This window comes from Ailuropoda melanoleuca, chromosome 11 (genome assembly GCF_002007445.2).
Source record: "Ailuropoda melanoleuca isolate Jingjing chromosome 11, ASM200744v2, whole genome shotgun sequence".
NCBI lineage: Eukaryota > Metazoa > Chordata > Mammalia > Carnivora > Ursidae > Ailuropoda > Ailuropoda melanoleuca.
The window spans coordinates 79,195,645-79,213,415 of record NC_048228.1 but is presented as its reverse complement, the minus strand read 5'-3'; the positions used below and the strand labels follow the sequence as shown (position 1 = coordinate 79,213,415).

At 41.6% G+C, this 17,771-nt stretch overlaps 1 protein-coding gene across 13 annotated transcripts in view; it reads left to right on the top strand.

Annotated features, from left to right (window-relative positions):
* The window catches only part of FAM114A1 (family with sequence similarity 114 member A1), an 82,597-nt gene that overhangs the window by 10,797 nt on the left and 54,029 nt on the right, over positions 1-17,771 (top strand). For all 13 annotated transcript variants that reach the window (XR_004628901.1, XM_034671944.1, XM_034671949.1 and 10 more), the window contains one exon: positions 9,071-9,158. Coding sequence is in view for 12 of the 13 variants with exons in the window: in XM_034671944.1 (XP_034527835.1) it covers positions 9,071-9,158 (88 nt within the window). In the remaining variant the exon portion in view is untranslated. The remainder of the gene's footprint in view (positions 1-9,070; positions 9,159-17,771) is intronic.

Below are 17,771 nucleotides of genomic sequence, written 5' to 3'. Positions count from 1 at the left end.
GTCAGTTCTCCAGAGAAACAGAGCCAATAGGATATATATTTAAAATCCTATAGCTACATATACCTATATACCTGACTCTGGAACCTGCTTTCCCTGCACTCTCTCTATTGTGGGAAGCATTGATTCTCAATTCTTATCATAAGTGCTACTGTTAATAAATATCTGTACATTAAGAAACCCATATCTTGGCCACAGCATTGTGACCTGAGATGACCTAAAGAACTACACAAGTTCCACTAATTCAAAATATATATGCTCCTGATGGATGGATTATACACTCCAATGGCAGACTTCTAATAAGGAACACGAGATTGCTAATAAAGGTGGCACCACAAAAAGTCCATATGGTCCTACATATCTGCCTTCTTAATTTTTTGAGCAAACTTAATTAGTTCTGCTTTTGAAAAGCTCTTTATAAACCTCCTTAATGCTACAGGGTTAGAGCCAATTAGCGGACAGATACTGCCCTCCTCTCCCTGCATGACCTTGATAGTTTTCAAGGACTTGGAAAAGAGTATTTCTTCATCATGAAGCATCCCAAAACTATCTGGATGGAAGTGCAAATATTGGCCACGGGGTTGGGACTGTGGCTGTGGGTGTATGTGTGTGGCAGTGTGCCGGGAGCTCCCATGAAACCAAGTTGTGGGGGGAATGGCCGTCAGTATGTTTGTTCTAAGGAGGCAGAAAGCCAATACGGCTGGTGGAAGGGCCTGTCAGGAAGAAGAGATCTCTTCCACCCAGGTCTTATTTAAACCCTTCTAAGTAGGTGCAAATGTAGTCTCTTTTTAAAGATTACCCAGAGAAGGGGATTCTATTTCTCTTGGTAATTTATCCTTTTACGTCTACACAAGAAGCCATCATTGCACCGTGTCTTCAAGCTTTGTTCATTTGCTCTATTTTTTTGTCTTGTTGGATATTTATGAGAAATCCTTTTGCAATGATGAAAACAACTATTTTTCTCTTGATCTAGAAGAGAATTAATTCTAAAGAAAACTTTGAATCAAAAGTCCATTTACAAGTTGACTTTATGGATTGAACATAGGTCCCCTGAGGAATGGCAGGTCCAATAGGAAAACAGCCAAGCGCAAAAGCCTACTTGATCCCAGGTATATCTGAGCCTAAAAGAATCTCATTATCCCTTTAAACAGGCTTCTGTGGGGAAATGCCTGCTTTGTAAAAACAAAAACAAAACGAAACGAAACCAAAAAACAAAAAAACCAGCAACAACAAAAACAAAAAGAGCCGGCAGAATAGCCTTTGAGAAAGTATAAACCATTATCTTCTAGGACACACTAGATTTTGGGGTAATGCGCTTAGATGTATATATAGTTTTTCTTTAAGTGGCTTGTATCTGCATAGTCACTTTGGGTCTGGGTCCCCTCAGAATCCACCCAGTGGCTGTAACCTGGCGGGTAGGGTGGTATGACTAGGAAGGGGAAGAGGCCAGTGGTTCTGCCAGCTGCTCGGCTGGCACTTCTGCTTTGAAGTATCCCACCACTCACAGTTTATGCGCTCAGAAGCTCTCTCTGTTTCTGGTGCTCCTTCAGCTTCTCATCCATTATGATGTACAGACTAGAAGCCATTGAGTTGAGACGTCCTGCAGGATCCACTCTGCAACATCCATGGGAGATGGCCCTCCAACTCATTTGAACATCAGAGCTTAGACTCTTGAAGGCCTCTGCCAGCCCCATGATACCACGTTATGCCCAGGAATCTGAGTGGTGCAACTGTCTTCAGGATGCCTACGGTCTAGTTGGAGAAGGGAGTGTTGTATAAAAGTAGTGATAGCATATCGTACAGTACTAGATAGGGCAGACGCACTTAATCTTCAGGAGTCAGGGACATCTTCAGCCTCAGTTTAGAGATGTTTGTCTGGAGTGCTAGTCAGGAGTGACATTTATTTCCAGAGATTTTCTGGGAACTTAATTATAGACTGGCCTATCAGCCCCTACAAGATCCAGTCTAAATCAAATTTCCCTAAGTTCTTAACACCAAGAAATGTTACCCAGAGTGGAAAAAAAATCACCTCTACTGTTCAACACCAATATATAAGGTCAATTATAAAAGTAAAGAATTCCAATGTTATCACTAAAGGTACTCACAGAGGAAAATAGAGACTACCACTGGTTAGTTCTCTCCCTAGAAAGGCAAAAACAGAATGTATAAGAGCCATAAAACTGCTGCCAAGGGAGACAAAGAAGGGTGAACACAGACCAAGACACACAGATGGCAGATTTTTGCCTCTTAAATGAATAAGTCGAGTTCGCTTCTGTTCTTTTTGAGTATTTCCCCCTTTAAGCCTATTCCCCATGATGGCACTCAGTGTTTGACTTTGGTGGATGCTGGTGCAGTTTGGCCATCTAGGGCAGTACTTCCTAAATCTGGTGGTGTATTGGAATAACCTCGGGTTATTGTTAAAAATTCAGATTCCTAGGATCTACACTGAGATTCTTATTCAAAAGATCATGGTGGGAGCTAAGACTGTATTTTTAATAAATTCCCCTAGGTGATACTTTCGTAGTCAGTCTATGGACCAGTGTTTGGGAACTACTAATACGAAGACACAGAAAGAGCTAGTTGGGGCATCGGGTGAGATTGAGAAGATGGTGAGTTCAGTATTGAACATGCCATGGGACATCCAAAGGAAGGCATTTTGTGGGCAGTTGGTTATAATAGCACGGAGCCCAGGAGAGAGATTTGGAAGCCATTAATACTTGGATGTTATTTAAGGAATGGGAGTGTGTGAGATCGCCCCCAGTGTTATATGTAAGTAAAGAAGCACAGAGGCCAAGGCCTTGGCCCTGGAAGGTTCCTGTCCCTAAGCCAGTTTGGCTCTTGGATTCTTTTTGATAGGCTGTGGTAGCCAGAAGTTGAGATGGTGATGGTTACCTCTTTTCTTCACGATCTTTTCATCACATTCTATAAGGGAAATCAAATCACAAATCACACTGTACCACACTGACATTTTAAAATTGAACATTAATTAACCAGAAAACTAAAAACGGTTCACGAGAACTGTTTCTCATGTAGGCTTGAGAATGTCCCATTGTTCTGTCCTTTTGGGTGCTTTGACCACCACCCTGAATGAGTTTCACTCAAGACAAATGCCTAGAATTCTAGACGCAGGTTTTCTTCCTTTAGAGCTGTAATCAAAACACTAGAATTCCCCAGAGTTCAGAGCTGGATAGAACCCCATTTAGCACAGGGCAAAAAACCCTTCTTATGCCCCGTTCATAAAAAGATAGAAAGAGGCTCTAAAATAAATTTAGCCGTCTGTAACTCTTGAATACCTTTAATCTCACTGTGTAGACCCCCTTTCAGGTATTCAGAATGCTAGTTAATAGTTCACTATGTCTACTAGTTAAAACCCACTTCTGCAATTCAGTATGCTAGCTAGCAAAGCATCAGGTGTTAATAAAGTGACAGATAATAGAAATGCTCATGATACATGCCTCTGGAGGATGGCTTTCCTGATTAGGATGCCAGCTGACCACCCTGAACTATGCGTATTTTATTGGGATGCTGGAAGCTCTTGGATTGTAGCTTAATTAAGCACCCCTCATAATATCACAATATGCATTTAGAAACTTCCTAAAGTAAACTGAAATCATCAAAATAAAAGATGGGCCAAGAAAGTAAGAGTCAGAAGATAGGGCATGGAAGCCATGAGCAGAGAGTAGTTTAAGAATGGAGAAGTGGTTAAGCTGCAGATGCTAGTGAAAGGTCACGAAATAAAATGACTAAAGGAAGCCACTGTGACATTGACGAGAATGGTTCCATGCAGTCGTGGTAGCCATGGGAGAGTCCTGTGGCAGGTAGAGGATTGAAGGGGGGCAGGTGTGGACGGTGGGCACGTCTTGTAAGAGGTGAAGAAGCGGGAAGTAGAGCAGACACCAGATAGGTTTGAAAGAAACATTTTCTCATTTTGATTTTCATTTGTTGGTTTTAAGGTGGAGGAATCGTGTCCATGATTCAATTTGGGAAATAGCATGTGGAGAAAGGTTGAAAAGCCAGGAGAGGAGGGAAGACCAACCTACCCAGGTCCAGTGGGATTCAGGTGGAAGTGATCGTTGTAACTAAGAAGAAGACATCACTTCCGTAATGCTAGAAGGGAAGGAGGTAATCGTGAGTGGGGGTGCAGTTAAGTTAGATTTGTGTTTACACGGGTTTTTGGTGTAGGCCAGTGTGTGTTTGTGCATAAAAAGGACTACTCATGGGGTGCCTGCGTGGCTCAGTTGAGTGTCCGACTCTTGATTTCGGCTCAAGTTATGATCTCAGGGTCCTGGGATCGAGCCGTACATTGGCCTCCGCACTCAGTGGGGAGTCTGCTGGAGATACTCTCCCTCTCTCCCTTTCACTCTGCCCCTCCCCCATCTCTCTCTCTCAAATAAATTTTTTTTTAAAATTAAAAAATAAAAAGGACTACTCAGACTTTTAATTTTGTTCAAACAGTTAGTGTTCAATATATTAAGGTTATAAATTCAAAAATGCGACTTCTAGTCTTTATAGTCATCTCACAAATCTTACTCTATTTGGAAGTCTAGCAAAATTGAACAGGCACTTTCAAGGGACTTTTGATGAATGGTTGGTCCTTTTTACCAACTTGAGAATGTTCAAATACTTTAAAACTGTGTCTATATGAATGTAATATATTCAGTTTTCTTTTTTAAGCACCTCATTTATCTACTCAAAATCTTGCTGAGTGCATAGGAAGTATTATAAACCTATTAAATTAAGTTATAGATATGGACCTAAAGATTTATTAGATATTATAATACCATGCATAAACTTAGGAAGATTTCAACTTAAAATCAGAAGTCTGATCATTTGGGGCACCTTGGTGGCTCAATCAGTTAAGTATCTGCCTTTGGCTCAGACCATGATGCTGGGGTCCAGGATCCTGCGATCAAGTCCTGCATCGGGCTCCCTGCTCTGTCGGGGGGCTGCTTCTCCCTTTCCCTCTGCCTGCCGCTCCCCTGGCTTATGTTCTCTCTGTCTCTCTCTGTCAAATAAATAAATAAAATCTTAAAAAAAAAAAAGTCTAATCATTCAATTATTCACTTTAAATTGTTTCTTTTTAAGTTTCACTCTAATTTTTTAAACAATAGTGCAGAAAAGAACAAATATGCATAAAAATATTAATAGCATGATGTTGATGCTTTAAACCATTCTATGTTTAATTTTAAATATTCACCAAGGAAGAAAATTACTTGGAAATAACCAAGGCCATCTTCAAGCAAATATTTTGACAGAAATGCAGGCATCCAGAGCAATTTCCATCTCCCTGAATGTCACACTGAGTCCCTTTTTAGAGCAGCTATGTCAAGAGTAGCAAAACTTAAAAAGGATTTGGTCTCACAGACGCGAGCTGTGGACAGTACCTGATTCTTGATCTACTCAAGGACATAGGACAACCAGGTTGATCTTTGATCTTTTACGACAGGTACCTATGTTTCCATCTAAATGTTAAAGGCCTTCATGGGGCGCCTGGGTGCGTCAGTCAGTTAAGCGTCTGCCTTCGGCTCAGGTCATGATCCTGGGGTCTTGGGATCGAGCCCCTCATTGGACTCCTTGCTCAGTGGGAAGCCTGCTTCTCCCTCTGCCTAGGCTCCCCCTGCTTGTGCTCTCTCTCTGCCAAACAAATAAATAAAATCTTAAAAAAATAATAATAAAAATAAATGTTAAAGGCCTTAAAATTTAATGGAATTCTAACATTTGTATATTTTTTCTATCTAATGATACATGTAAATTTTATAGCCTAAAATAATGTATTTTCCACTTAATGATAAAGACCTTTGAATGGGACACCAGATGTGTACATATCTTTTCTATTTAAAGAACTTTGAACTTGATGGAATCCTGCATTCTTCATATTCTTAGGACCACACAACAGTTGCAGATGTTCAAATGATCTTCAGTTGAGTTTTGGATAGCCCTCTTGATCAAGGCAAGTCTGATTTGCTCTTGTGAAATGAGGTCATTCTTCTGAGAGTTTATGAGGAGGGGCAGGAAGTTAAGAGAGTTCCCATCTGTTGGCCTCTGTTTTCTCTGCAAATTCGTATGTGAAGCTGTCTATTCAAGGAGGCAGGGGTTCCATGGGATGAGGATGAGGAAAAATGTTTTAAAATAACCATATTTGATAATGAAAGATCTGAGTAGATCCATGCTGCCTACTTTATAGACTCATAAGTGTGTAACATTAAAGCCATTTAAAACGGAGGCAATACTCAAGAGGAGAATTCATGTTGAACAGTTAGTTTATATGGTTTTTATATTGAATGTGCACATTTAGTCATTTGAGTATTTGCCATTGATAACAAATATTCTTTGTAGCTGATCACGAGGTCACAGCTCAATGTCAAAGGAGCTTTATTAATAAAGCAATTGAAGTAGTCATTTATATCGCAAAAAGTTCTAGACTCATTTAACATTTATTTTCATTTGCTAGTCAATTACCAGCTGTCAGAGCATATTAAGTATTATAAATTTGAGTCAGAAGCTGTCACCCCTAAGTGTATTAACTCTGCCTAATCACATAGGTAGTGATTTGCCCTGTGAAAGAATGATATTAATCACCAACTTACATCTGTCTTCATGATGGTATAAAATTGCCACTGGCTTCCATTGCAGAGGTGAAGTAAATCAATGTAGACACCAAAAATGAAAGCAGACAGTCATGAATCATGAGTATTTCCATTCATGTTAACAAGCTCCTCATTGTTTCCAGACAGAAATAAATGTCAGCCAACTTTCAAAGCTTTTTGCTTCTTAGTGTGAAAACTATAGTTGTTTATTATTATTATTGTTATTATTATTAATATTATTACTAGTTAACATGGGTGGAGTATTATGTGCCCGGCACTGTGCTAAAAGCTTTATATGAATTATTTCTTTTAATATTCACAATAACCCTGTGAGGTTATTGGTTCTTATACTACCATATCTCATTTTGTAGTGAGTAAATGATGGCTCCAGAGACTTGAATAACTTGCCCAAAATGGCAGAGCCTGGAGTCCATCCCAAGCAATTTAATTCCATAACCTTTTCTCTTGACCAATATTCTACACTGTTGGATGGTGTTTGATATTTACTAGGTGAATCAGTTAAGAATGCATTTGGGTACAAATAACTAAAATCCAACAGAGAGTAGCTGACCAAATAGCAACTTATTTTTTTCCCCACTTAACAGAAAGAATGAAGACAGTCAACTACTCACATTGGTTTAGTAGCTCAACAGTACCAGGACCAGTGACTCTCTGATTCCCTGGCCTTTCCGCCGTGGCCGCAAAAATGGCTGCTTCAGTTCAAGCATCGTGTTCACATTCAGGGCAAAGAGGATGGTGGGAAGCGTTGGCGCCTGCCATAAGTATGTAGTTTATCATGAAAGCAAAAGCCTTCCCATTTATATCTCATTGATCCAAACTGTTTGACATGACCACCCTCATCTGCAAAGGTAGAAGGGAGAAGGGAAGGGGCTGACTGATGCACCAGCCTTGGGTCAAAAGTCATGGAAGCTACAAACTCTGTAGGAATATTTCAGTGAACTTCTTTTTCTTTTTCTTTTTTTTTTTTTTGAAGAAAGAGCTGTGATTCTCCAGCACTAATGTATTACTCCTAATGTATTCTTGCCTCATTTTCTAGAATGTATTCCTAGATAATAAGGAAAAGCTGTAGTTCCACTAACTGAGTCAGGGCTCCTTGGTTGCAAGTAATGGAAACTATTACATTACTTAAGAAAAGAGATGAATTTCAGTCATTCATTCAACAAATAAATGTATTAAGCTCTTCTTACATGCCATGTACTCTTCTAGGCTCTGGGGATACATCAGTGAACAACACATTTAAAAAAGGGACAGACTCATTGACTATGCAGGAATCTCATGGAACCCAAGGATGTAATAGGGTCTTGAGGAGGGACAGGAACGAGGGGCTGAGAAGCTTTCAGGAATTCGACAGCTTCTCTGAACATATCTCCTTCATTATGCTCACTCTGATTTCTCTTGATCCTTGGTTGGCATGCTGGATGGAATATGGTCACCCTACGTCGCCTGAGTTTTCATCTTCTATTCACGTGGCCAGCTCAAGCTGAACCAGGGTCTCTCAGTCTCAATCCAGATACTCAGGCAGGAGAATCTGCATCCACAGAGCCCGGGGACAGTGGAAGATACCTTGGGGGCGTCTACCTTGGGGCGCCCGGGTGGCTCAGTAGGTTCAGCGTCCCACTCTTGATTCCGGCTCAGGTCGTGAGCTCAGGGTTGTGAGATCGAGCCCCGTGTCGGGCTCCACACTCAGCATGGAGTCTGTTTAAGATTCTCTATCCCTCTGCTCTTCCCCCACCCCCGCCCCCGTCTTTCTCCCCCTCTCTCAAAATAAATAAATACGTCGGAAGGAAGGAAGGAAGGAAGAAAGGAAAGGAAAGGAAAGGAAAGGAAAGGAAAGGAAAGGAAAAAGGAAAGGAAAGGAAAGGAAAGGAAAGGAAAGGAAAGGAAAGGAAAGGAAAAAGGAAAGGAAAGGAAAGGAAGGAAAGGAAAAAAGAGAGAAAGATGTCTACCTCAAAAGGATACCTGTTGCTGCTGCCCATCCCCACGCTTACTGGTGCTTTTCTAGACACTTCCCCTGTCATCCTTCAGAGCTTCCTATCACCCCAGACATTTGAAAGTTACCTCTACCTAGAAGAGAACATTTGTTTAGCTATGTTAAAGTTGCCGGAGTTTTGAACTTTTTCAAATCACTTTGTGCCCTAATGTATTAAATGTTTTCCCCCTATGGCCCTTGTCCCTGTCTTCCAGACAAGAGGACATTTGGGTCTTTGTTAACATCAAACGCCCTTCCTCTCACTTCAAGGCTAGCCCGCAGAAGCCAACATCACTGCTAACCGATTTTGTTCCAAAGTACACATTGAAATGTGGGCAGGTGTGTTCTTTTACGGCCCTTATGAGCTTTAAGCTAGGGAGATATGGTTACTGGTGATTGTTTTTTAAAACCTTTTTGTTTTGTTCAAACCAATGGGTATTTTTTCATTCCTGCATATACTGAATTGCTAACCTTCTGCTAACCTGTTTTTCTACAGGCTGTGGATTCACCTTCACGTGGAGGGAGATGGGCGGGCTGGGGCTCCTGGGGCAAATCTCTGCTCTCATCAGCATCTGCTACAGTAGGTAAGAATTATATGTTGCATTTGAATGGATAAAGTTCAGAGGCCTAATAATAGCATTTGACATTTTGATCATACCAGTACCGATAGAGGTTACCAGTAGCCTGCAAGATAATAAGAGCAAATCATTTTTCATGCTTGCTGTTCTAAGTGCTTCATGTATATTGATACATTTATTCCTCAAAATAACCCTAGAAAGAGGTGTTTTTGTTTTCTCCATTTTAGAGATAAAGAAGGTGAATCACAGAGAGGCTAAGACCTTGTCCAAAGTAAGAAGTAGCTGGGTTGAGATTTGAGCTAAGTAGTATAGGTTTAACCACTATATTATATTGCATCTTAAAATATAAGATTTGGGGTCTTATATTCTTAAAGTTTTGTACTTTTCCTCCCACATGAACATTTTAAAATATACAACTAACCTACTCCCTGAAAAGATTTGAGGTATTTCAATAAAATGTGCAGGTATGAAGGATATCGAATATATATCCCAAGGCTGGTAGAGTTACTGTAATTGAGCATTGACCTTGACTCTGAGCTTCTTGGCTGCCAGTAGATTATCAATTTTTCATGGAATATAAACCAAAACTTAGTTTATCTAGATAAATTTCTTTTCCTGGTGTTAAATTTCTGAAGGCATTTCTTGTATTGGCTCTGTATATACAAAGAGAAAATCTAATGGACAATGTCTTCAGCGGTACAGGTTTGTCAAAATATTCTTTATGTGACCATTTCTCTTGGGCGTTCTTTGTGACAGCTGAAGGTATAACATCAAGGTGTCTAAGCTGATTTAGCAAAGGCATTTCATCTTGAAGGTGGAGAGTGAAGGGCAGGACAGGGGATGTAGGTAACATAGCTTTCAGATCATCTAAGTCAGGTGTCCTCAAGGCATAGTCCAAGGCTGTTACTCCTAAAAGCAGGAGGGATATGGAGGCTGAAGGTCCTTTGTCCCACTCCAGTGGACCATGGTCACAGTTTAAGGGCCAGACATCTAATTAGGTGGAATTTTAACTGCCTGCAAGAATGGGTAGACTGCATTCCTCTGTTTCATGTCTGGAATGTTGGGGAGCTCTGGAAGAGGGAGATGGTGGTCAGTTAAATTTTGACCTTTGGGGAGATGCTGGAGGGCAGACATTTCCTGTTGCTAATTGAAGGGGCCAGGTGTGCTGTGGATACTACCTATGCAGATGGAAAAATCCGCCAAGTTACAGGAGAGGGGCCTGTTTTGTGTTCTGAACAGGACAGACTGTCTTCAAGAAAGTGAAGACAGGTGCTTCCTGAGGAAAACATTTGAGCTCTTCGGGGCTCTCACATGGATCTTAACACCAACAGCGTGTAGGAGTGATATGCTTTCTGACCCTAAAACTGTCGAATCCAGAAGTGTTTGACATTTGATTGAGTCATGGAACAGTAAATAACATGGTTACCAAATTATACAGCTCTCCTCATGGTTTATGTCATAAAACATGAAGTATTCTGGGTGCTTCCAGGAGTAATAAGGGTGTCCAGAAATGCCCTGGCTTATAATGAATTTGGTGCTTTGGACGGTTCTATTATAGACAAAGGATTTACTTGCTCATTAAAAATGTAAATATAAGTTCCTTCCACAGTAAACAATGAAATCACCTGTCCCGTGGGTCGCAGGTCAGGTGTTTTGGGTAGACTCCAGGAGCTCCTAGCTGGGCCTGATCTGCCACCAGCTCGTGGTTTGCTGCTCTTTCTCATCAGTCAGCGGCTACACCTAACCATTTGACTTTGAGCTTCACTGGGTCCTTACATTGTTTTCCATCCACCAACTGACAGCTTGCCTGTTAAATTTACCATCCGTTATCTTCTCAGGTGTCCTGTTGTAATCTGACCTTTGCACAGAGGAGCCTGGTGTGGCCGTGGTCCGTGGACTGCCTTCCACAGTTACCTGGTTCAAGTGTAACCAGGAGATGATGTTGGCTTTACTGCTTAGAAGCAAGATGTGATTCCAGTGGCAGGTCCTACCGCATACCGGCGGGGTGGGGGGGGCACTCATCTAACTTGATCTGAAGTCGGTGTGTTAATCTATGGCCAGTGCTTGTGTTTGCCGTTACCCCTGAAGTTTCCCTGGGTCTATGGCACCATGAAGATGAGAAATGCTGGATCTTGCTAATGTTGCAACCACTTAAAATGTCTGGTGGTGCTCCCCTGGCTTTGTGCAGTAATCGATCCAGAAAAGCCTAGAAAGAGAATTGTCGTGGACCAGCAGGATCACTGTGCCAGTCACTGGTCCACTTTCCCTTCTGTGGTTGGCACACATAGAGTGTTTCTGAGATTGTATGACATTTGCACATCACCCCATAAAATATCAGAAGGAAGTCCGGTACAACCTCCGGGATTCGTTGCTCTCGCTGTGTAACAAATTACCACAAATTTAGAGGCTTACAATAATAGACATTGACTATCTCCGTTTCCATGGGTCAGGAGTTCAGGTAGGGATAGCTGGGTTCTCTGCTAAGTGACTTACCAGGCTGAAATCAGGGTGTCAGCCGGCTGTGTTCTCGTATGATATCCGGGGTCACCTTCCAAGTTTATTCAAGTTGGCAAAATCCAATTCCTTGAGGTTGTAGGGTTGACGCCCCCATTTTCTTGCTGGTTATTGGCCGGGGGTCACTGGCAGCTCCTCCAGGCAGCTTCTTCACAGCTGACAAGATGATCTCACCCATGCTTCCGATCTCTCCCTTCAGGAAAGGCCTCATCCCTTTTAAAGGTTGACCTGATAAATCAGGCCCCCCCAGGGTGATCTCCTTTAACGAACTCAAATTCAACATACTAAGGACCTTAATTATAACTGAAAAATCCCTTCACCTTTGCCATATAATGTTCCCTAATCATGGGAGTAAAACCCCATCATTTTCACAGTCCTGTCCATGCTCAAAGGGGAAGGGATTACCCTGGGTGTGTATGCTGGGGGGCACTCTCTCTAAACTACCTACCACACTTCCTTCTTCTGTTTGAGGTCCCCCTCAGTGATCCCCCCAAGTCCAGAAACTTATTCCTTTTTATGGCTCTAGCTACATGCTGGAATTTTTAGAAGCATTTAAATCTTGGCATTTTTCTCTTATTTGCACCCACAATGTCCAAAGGGCACATGAGGGAGCTCAAAGAAATTTTGAAATGTGGATGCCAATTCTAAGAATCCTATTAGACAGATTGGAGCTATCTTTAGAAAAGTAGAGCCGAAACTTGTTCCTCACCACTGGTCATCACAACCCCAATGAATGTAAAAGCAATTACCCGAATACCAGCCCTAAGTTGCTCCCGAGGCATTATTTTGGAGATTTCTGGTCAAGACATGTGTGACGTTCTGTAGCAATAGTAGCTAAAATAATAGCGATACCTGCTTTAAAACTGGGTGAGGATCTCTCTGTGGACGAGAGAGAGAACTAAAGCTAGAAGCATAAGGGGAGGCTGCAGTGATGGGTTCCAAGGCTGGAAACCTTGGTGGTGGTTGGGAGTTTGACTCCCAAAAGATAATAGGGATCCCAGGCATCCCACAAATGGAGAGGTGCCATAGCCAGGCTCAGAGCCTGAAACAGAGGGTTGGAATAGGGTTTACAAAGTTCTGGGTGCCATCCTGGGTTGTCGTCCATATCGAGCTGCTACCTAGGGGTGGAGAGAAGCAAGCCGGGCTCAGCTTCTGTTATGTACAGCTAGAACATCCGCCCAAGACTTTGAAGCGCTAAGAGGTTATTATCACAGGGCAAAGAAACATAGTGGGAAACAGCGCTCACAGCAATAGATGAGCTCTTGAAGATTTATCAATTGCCTGTGGAAAGTAAAGAAACAAAGTAACTGTGTATTCCATTGCAATTGATTCCTGCTCAGAAACCCCATGTTACCCCCAGGGTAATTCCAGTTGCAGACAGGAGTGCAAAACACCTAGTCAGTAACAAAACACAGAGCTGTCAATTGAGCACTAGAAATAGAAACCAATACTTCTTACACTTGTTGAAAAACTGCAGTCTGAACTGTGCGGAGTTAGCAGGAGAGCGCTTGGAGAACTGAAGCATTTGGAAGGTGGTTCTCTCTTGGAAAGAGCACTGGAGCAGGAGTCATACAGACCTGAGCCCTGGTTCTCACTGCTGCTAACATGCAGTCACAGAGGAGGGTCACTAACTAGCAACACCATGCACCTAACCTCTCGCAGACACAGATTCCTTATTTGGAAAAGTGTGGGTGGGGGAACTTGAGAAATTCTAAGATTCCTTCCAATTTCCGTAACATGATGATTCCATAGTCTGTGGCTATATACAGAAGGAGAAAGATATTTATAACCCCTGTGCTAAACGGGAAAATACAAAAAACTGATCGACCTTTCACCACTCTGTATTTTTATATTTTGTCTTTTTGCCTCACTACGTTGACCCCAAGGTTAAGGGAAAATGGGAAAATGTGACCTCCCCACTGCTTATATGACATCAGAGTCCTCAGCCAACAACTGTTTTTGGAAAGACTGTAAGTCCTGCATTAGCTTCATCCACAGCTACACTGTCATCACGTTCTAAGAAAACTTGATCACCTGCTGCCCCTGCCTTTGGGGAAGTTCATAAAATGAAATTGAAATGGTTATTATTTAAGATCAGGCAGAAACCAGAATGGGAAAGGAAAAGTATAAAAAAAATAATTATTTTGATAATCATTTCAAGGTGATGCTGTGAGAACCAGATGTGATTTCCCACCAGCATCTCAGAGACCTGACCTTGTCCTGGACTATATTGCTAAGCGAAATGATAAACTGACAATCAAAATGAAAGTCGACAGCAAAAGCCGGCACATACAAATATACCAACATAAAGATTCTATAGCAGAATAGAGCAGTTTATTTCTAGATATTACAAAAGCCCTAAATGTTTAGTCTTTTTTTAAAATTCTAGTTTTGACAGTTTTCTAAGTCCAAACACCCTGTATTGGACTACCTGTAGGGGAGAGGTGTATCTGATGTGTATATTTACCTTTTCAAAATTACCATTGCTCCCCTTTCCCACCCTCTTCCAAGTCACACAGTTTTTCCCTTCTGCACATGTTAATGAAACCCTTCTACCAGCACTGTCAGAAATAATGACAGCGTTTATTCCGGAGACTGGCAGACTTGTCAAAATCATACTAGAGTGAGAACTCTTAAATGGGTAAATCACTATCGATATCACATGGATTCATTTTTGAAGGTGACATCGCTGATGATGTGAAAATTCTCCAGGATCATCCATACACAAGATGTAGGGTTATAGGTCGGTGCATGGCGTTTGTTCTCGATCATTTACAATCTAGGAATAAGGCCCAGGAGTTAATGAATCTCTGTCTGACGGCCAGGCATACGCTATCAGTTCAGAGACATTTGTCAGTTTTGAACCTAAAAGGAAGAGAGTATCTGATTACAGAGTGGACACCAACCTTCATGATGGAGAGGGAAGACTTTTCCAGAAGGAAGGTTGAATGGCTCCTCTTCTTGCTGCACTAACGAGAAGCAACATCATCTGTGGGTTTTTGTAAACAACTAGTCCTCACGACGTTTTATACTCTCTTGAATTCCTTGATAGAAGTCTGAGATGCAGCAAATATGTCTAAACTATTGTATTTCTCAAAACTCACCCAGAGCATAAACTGATGCAACTTTCAGAAGAGCAGTAGCACTATCTATCAAATGTGAAATGCACGTGCCTTCTAGCCCAGCAGTTCTGTTGATCCTGTGCAAAAAGTCGGTAATATATATAAAGATGTTCAATGTCGAGTTCACTCAGCAAATACTTACTGTGCCAGACGCTATTCTAGGCACTTGAGATAAGGCAGCGAGCAAATGACACAAAGACCCTTGTCCTAGTAGGGCTTACATACAGTAGAAGGAGACAGATAATAAATAATACATACAGTGAAGAAGAAAATGATAAAGAGGGCTAGACAGTGGTAAGTGTCTGAAAATCAAAAGTGGAGTCAGGAGTCCAGGTTAAGATTTTAGAATGGTGGCAAGGGATCGGCCTTGGGGAAGTGACATTTGAGCGAAGACCTGAAGGAAGGTGAGGGAGTTCACCTTGAAACACCACCAAGTGTCCACGCACACAGTTAAGATGGGATAGAGCCGTTTGGAAGAATAATTTATGCAACCATTAAAAAGAATGGGGCGGATCAGTGTTCTAGATCAGATGCCTGGGTGGGGCACAAGCAGAGATTAGGGTGTGGGAGCCTCTCTCTGTGAAGTGCTCTCTGGAGGAAGCCTTGCAGGGGAGTAAATGACTGGGGAGCAGAACTGGGCCATGGGAGAAGCTGAATGCAGTTGCGCCTGAGGCTCCGGCAGCCCCCAGGGAGCTGGCGGGGGGGGGGGGGAGTTTCAGGATGACTCTTTAGAGTCATTAATGTACAATCACCACCTGCACGTGCTGAGACCTTCACTGTATATTTTGAAGTGGACGAGGCCAGGTCCAAAACTCTTATACATATGTATACGCTTTTTAAAAATTCTTTATGAAAGGAAGCACAAGAAACAAATAAGACCTGTTATCTTTTGAGGGAAGTGGGGGGCGGGGGTGGGGAGGAAGGCAGAGTCACTTAGAGTCTTTTAAGAGTGCCAAGCACTTTTCCTTTTGAAGTCCTTCTTATATCACAGCAAACGTAATGAAACGTAGCCACATGCCTCATTAAATACGTAATTTACGTATAACTGTGTAAGAGTTGAATTCATTTGGCCAGTTGACCTGATATCACATTTTGAATATATTTAAGTAAATATTAATTTCTATTTCCAATTTGCAAATTTTCCTTTTTCTCTTTTAGAAGCAGTATTTTTTTTCAGCCTTAGATATTTCCATAGGGGGTGCCTGGGTGGCTCAGCAGGTTGAGTGTTTGACTCTTGATATCAGCTCAGGTCTTGATCTAAGGATTGTGAGTGCAAGCCCTGCGTTGGGCTCCACAGTGGGTCTGGAGCCTACTAAAAAAAAAAATCCATAGGCCCTTATAAGTTCATAGACTCTATTGCCTATCATGTTAGTAAGTCAGTGCGAGCTGACTAGGGAGAAAGAGGCTGGTCCACACTGTTGGCTGTGTTCCTAAACTCTTTGAATTTGGTAATATTATAAATGTTTTTGCTTTAAAAATCAACCAAAGGGGCGCCTGGGTGGCTCAGTTCTTTAAGTGTTGGACTCTTGATTTCGGCTCGGGTCCTGATCTCAGGGTTGTGGGATTGAGCCCCGCTCAGTCTCCATGCTCAGCCTGCAGTCTGTTTGGGATTCTCTCTCCCTCTCCCCCTACCATCCCCCACTTGCACTGTGTGTGTGTGTGTGTGTGTGTGTAGAGTCACTCTCTGTCTCTCTGTCTCTAAATAAATGGATAAAATCTTTTTTAAAAATAGAATAAAATAAATAAAAATAAAAATGAACCAGATAGGAAAGTGAGATTGTGAGATTTTTTTAGTTTCTTTTTTATATATTCATTTTTAAAAGAAAAATAAAGAAACAGAAAAGAAGGAAACATTATATTAAAAATTAAAGCATTTGCCACGATGTGGATGGAACTAGAGGGTATTATGCTAAGTGAAATAAGTCAATCAGAGGAAGACAATTATATGATCTCAGTCATATGTGTAATTTAAGAAACAAAACAGAGGATCACAGGGAAAGAGGAAAAAATAAAGACAAAATTAGAGAGGGAGACAAACCATAAGACTCTTAATCATATGAAACAAACTGAGGGTTGCTGGAGGGGAGTGTGGGGGGTGGGGTAACTGGGTGATGGACATTAAGGAGGGCATGTGATGTAATGAGCACTGGGTATTATATAAGACTGATGAATCACTGAACTCTACCCCTGAAACCAATAATACATGATATGTTAATTAATTGAATTTAAATTAAAAAAATAAAAAATTTTTAAAAATTAAAAAATAAAAATTAAAGTGGTGAGGGAGCACTGTGAGTTAGTTAGCTGGTGCCCTACTTACCGGTACTTTACTGTATGCACCCAGTAGAAAGAACTCCTAGCGCTCGCCAGTCATCCAGGGTGATGCAGAGAACTGTTCTTGCTTCCTGAAGTGAGCACTTGGCCAGAGAGACCCTCTCACCACCAATAAATTATTTTTTAATTTGTTTTGATCTTGGGTTTTGATCTTGGTGGAACTCACAAGGTAATGGCTTGATGATATCACAGTGCTTTTTGAGAAAAGAAGAATTAAACTGGGTGTATAAGATAACACCACACAGTGCCTTAGGATCTGTGCCTGCACAGCATGGGGATGATCCTAAAAATATCATGCCAACCCAAGACCTGGCTGAAAGGGGCAGGATTAGAGGAAGGTTCCATTCCAGGGGTGACCTTCACCTTGCTGTCTGGTCAAGGTAAGGTAAGTCAAGTCGCTTTAGCCTAAGCCAGTGTTTTAAAAATAAGAAAGCCCTGCTAAACGATATGATTTCTAGGCAGTTACAGAAATGGGACTAAAGTGACATTTAATCAACTGTAAATGGCATATAAAACTTTCTAAATATAACATGGTGACTAAGTGTGTAAGTTCTAGAGTTAGGACAGGGTTCAAATCCTGCCTCTGCCCCTTATTGGCTTTGGGACTTTGGGCAAATGCTTTCATGTCACCAGGTCTCCATTTTCTCCA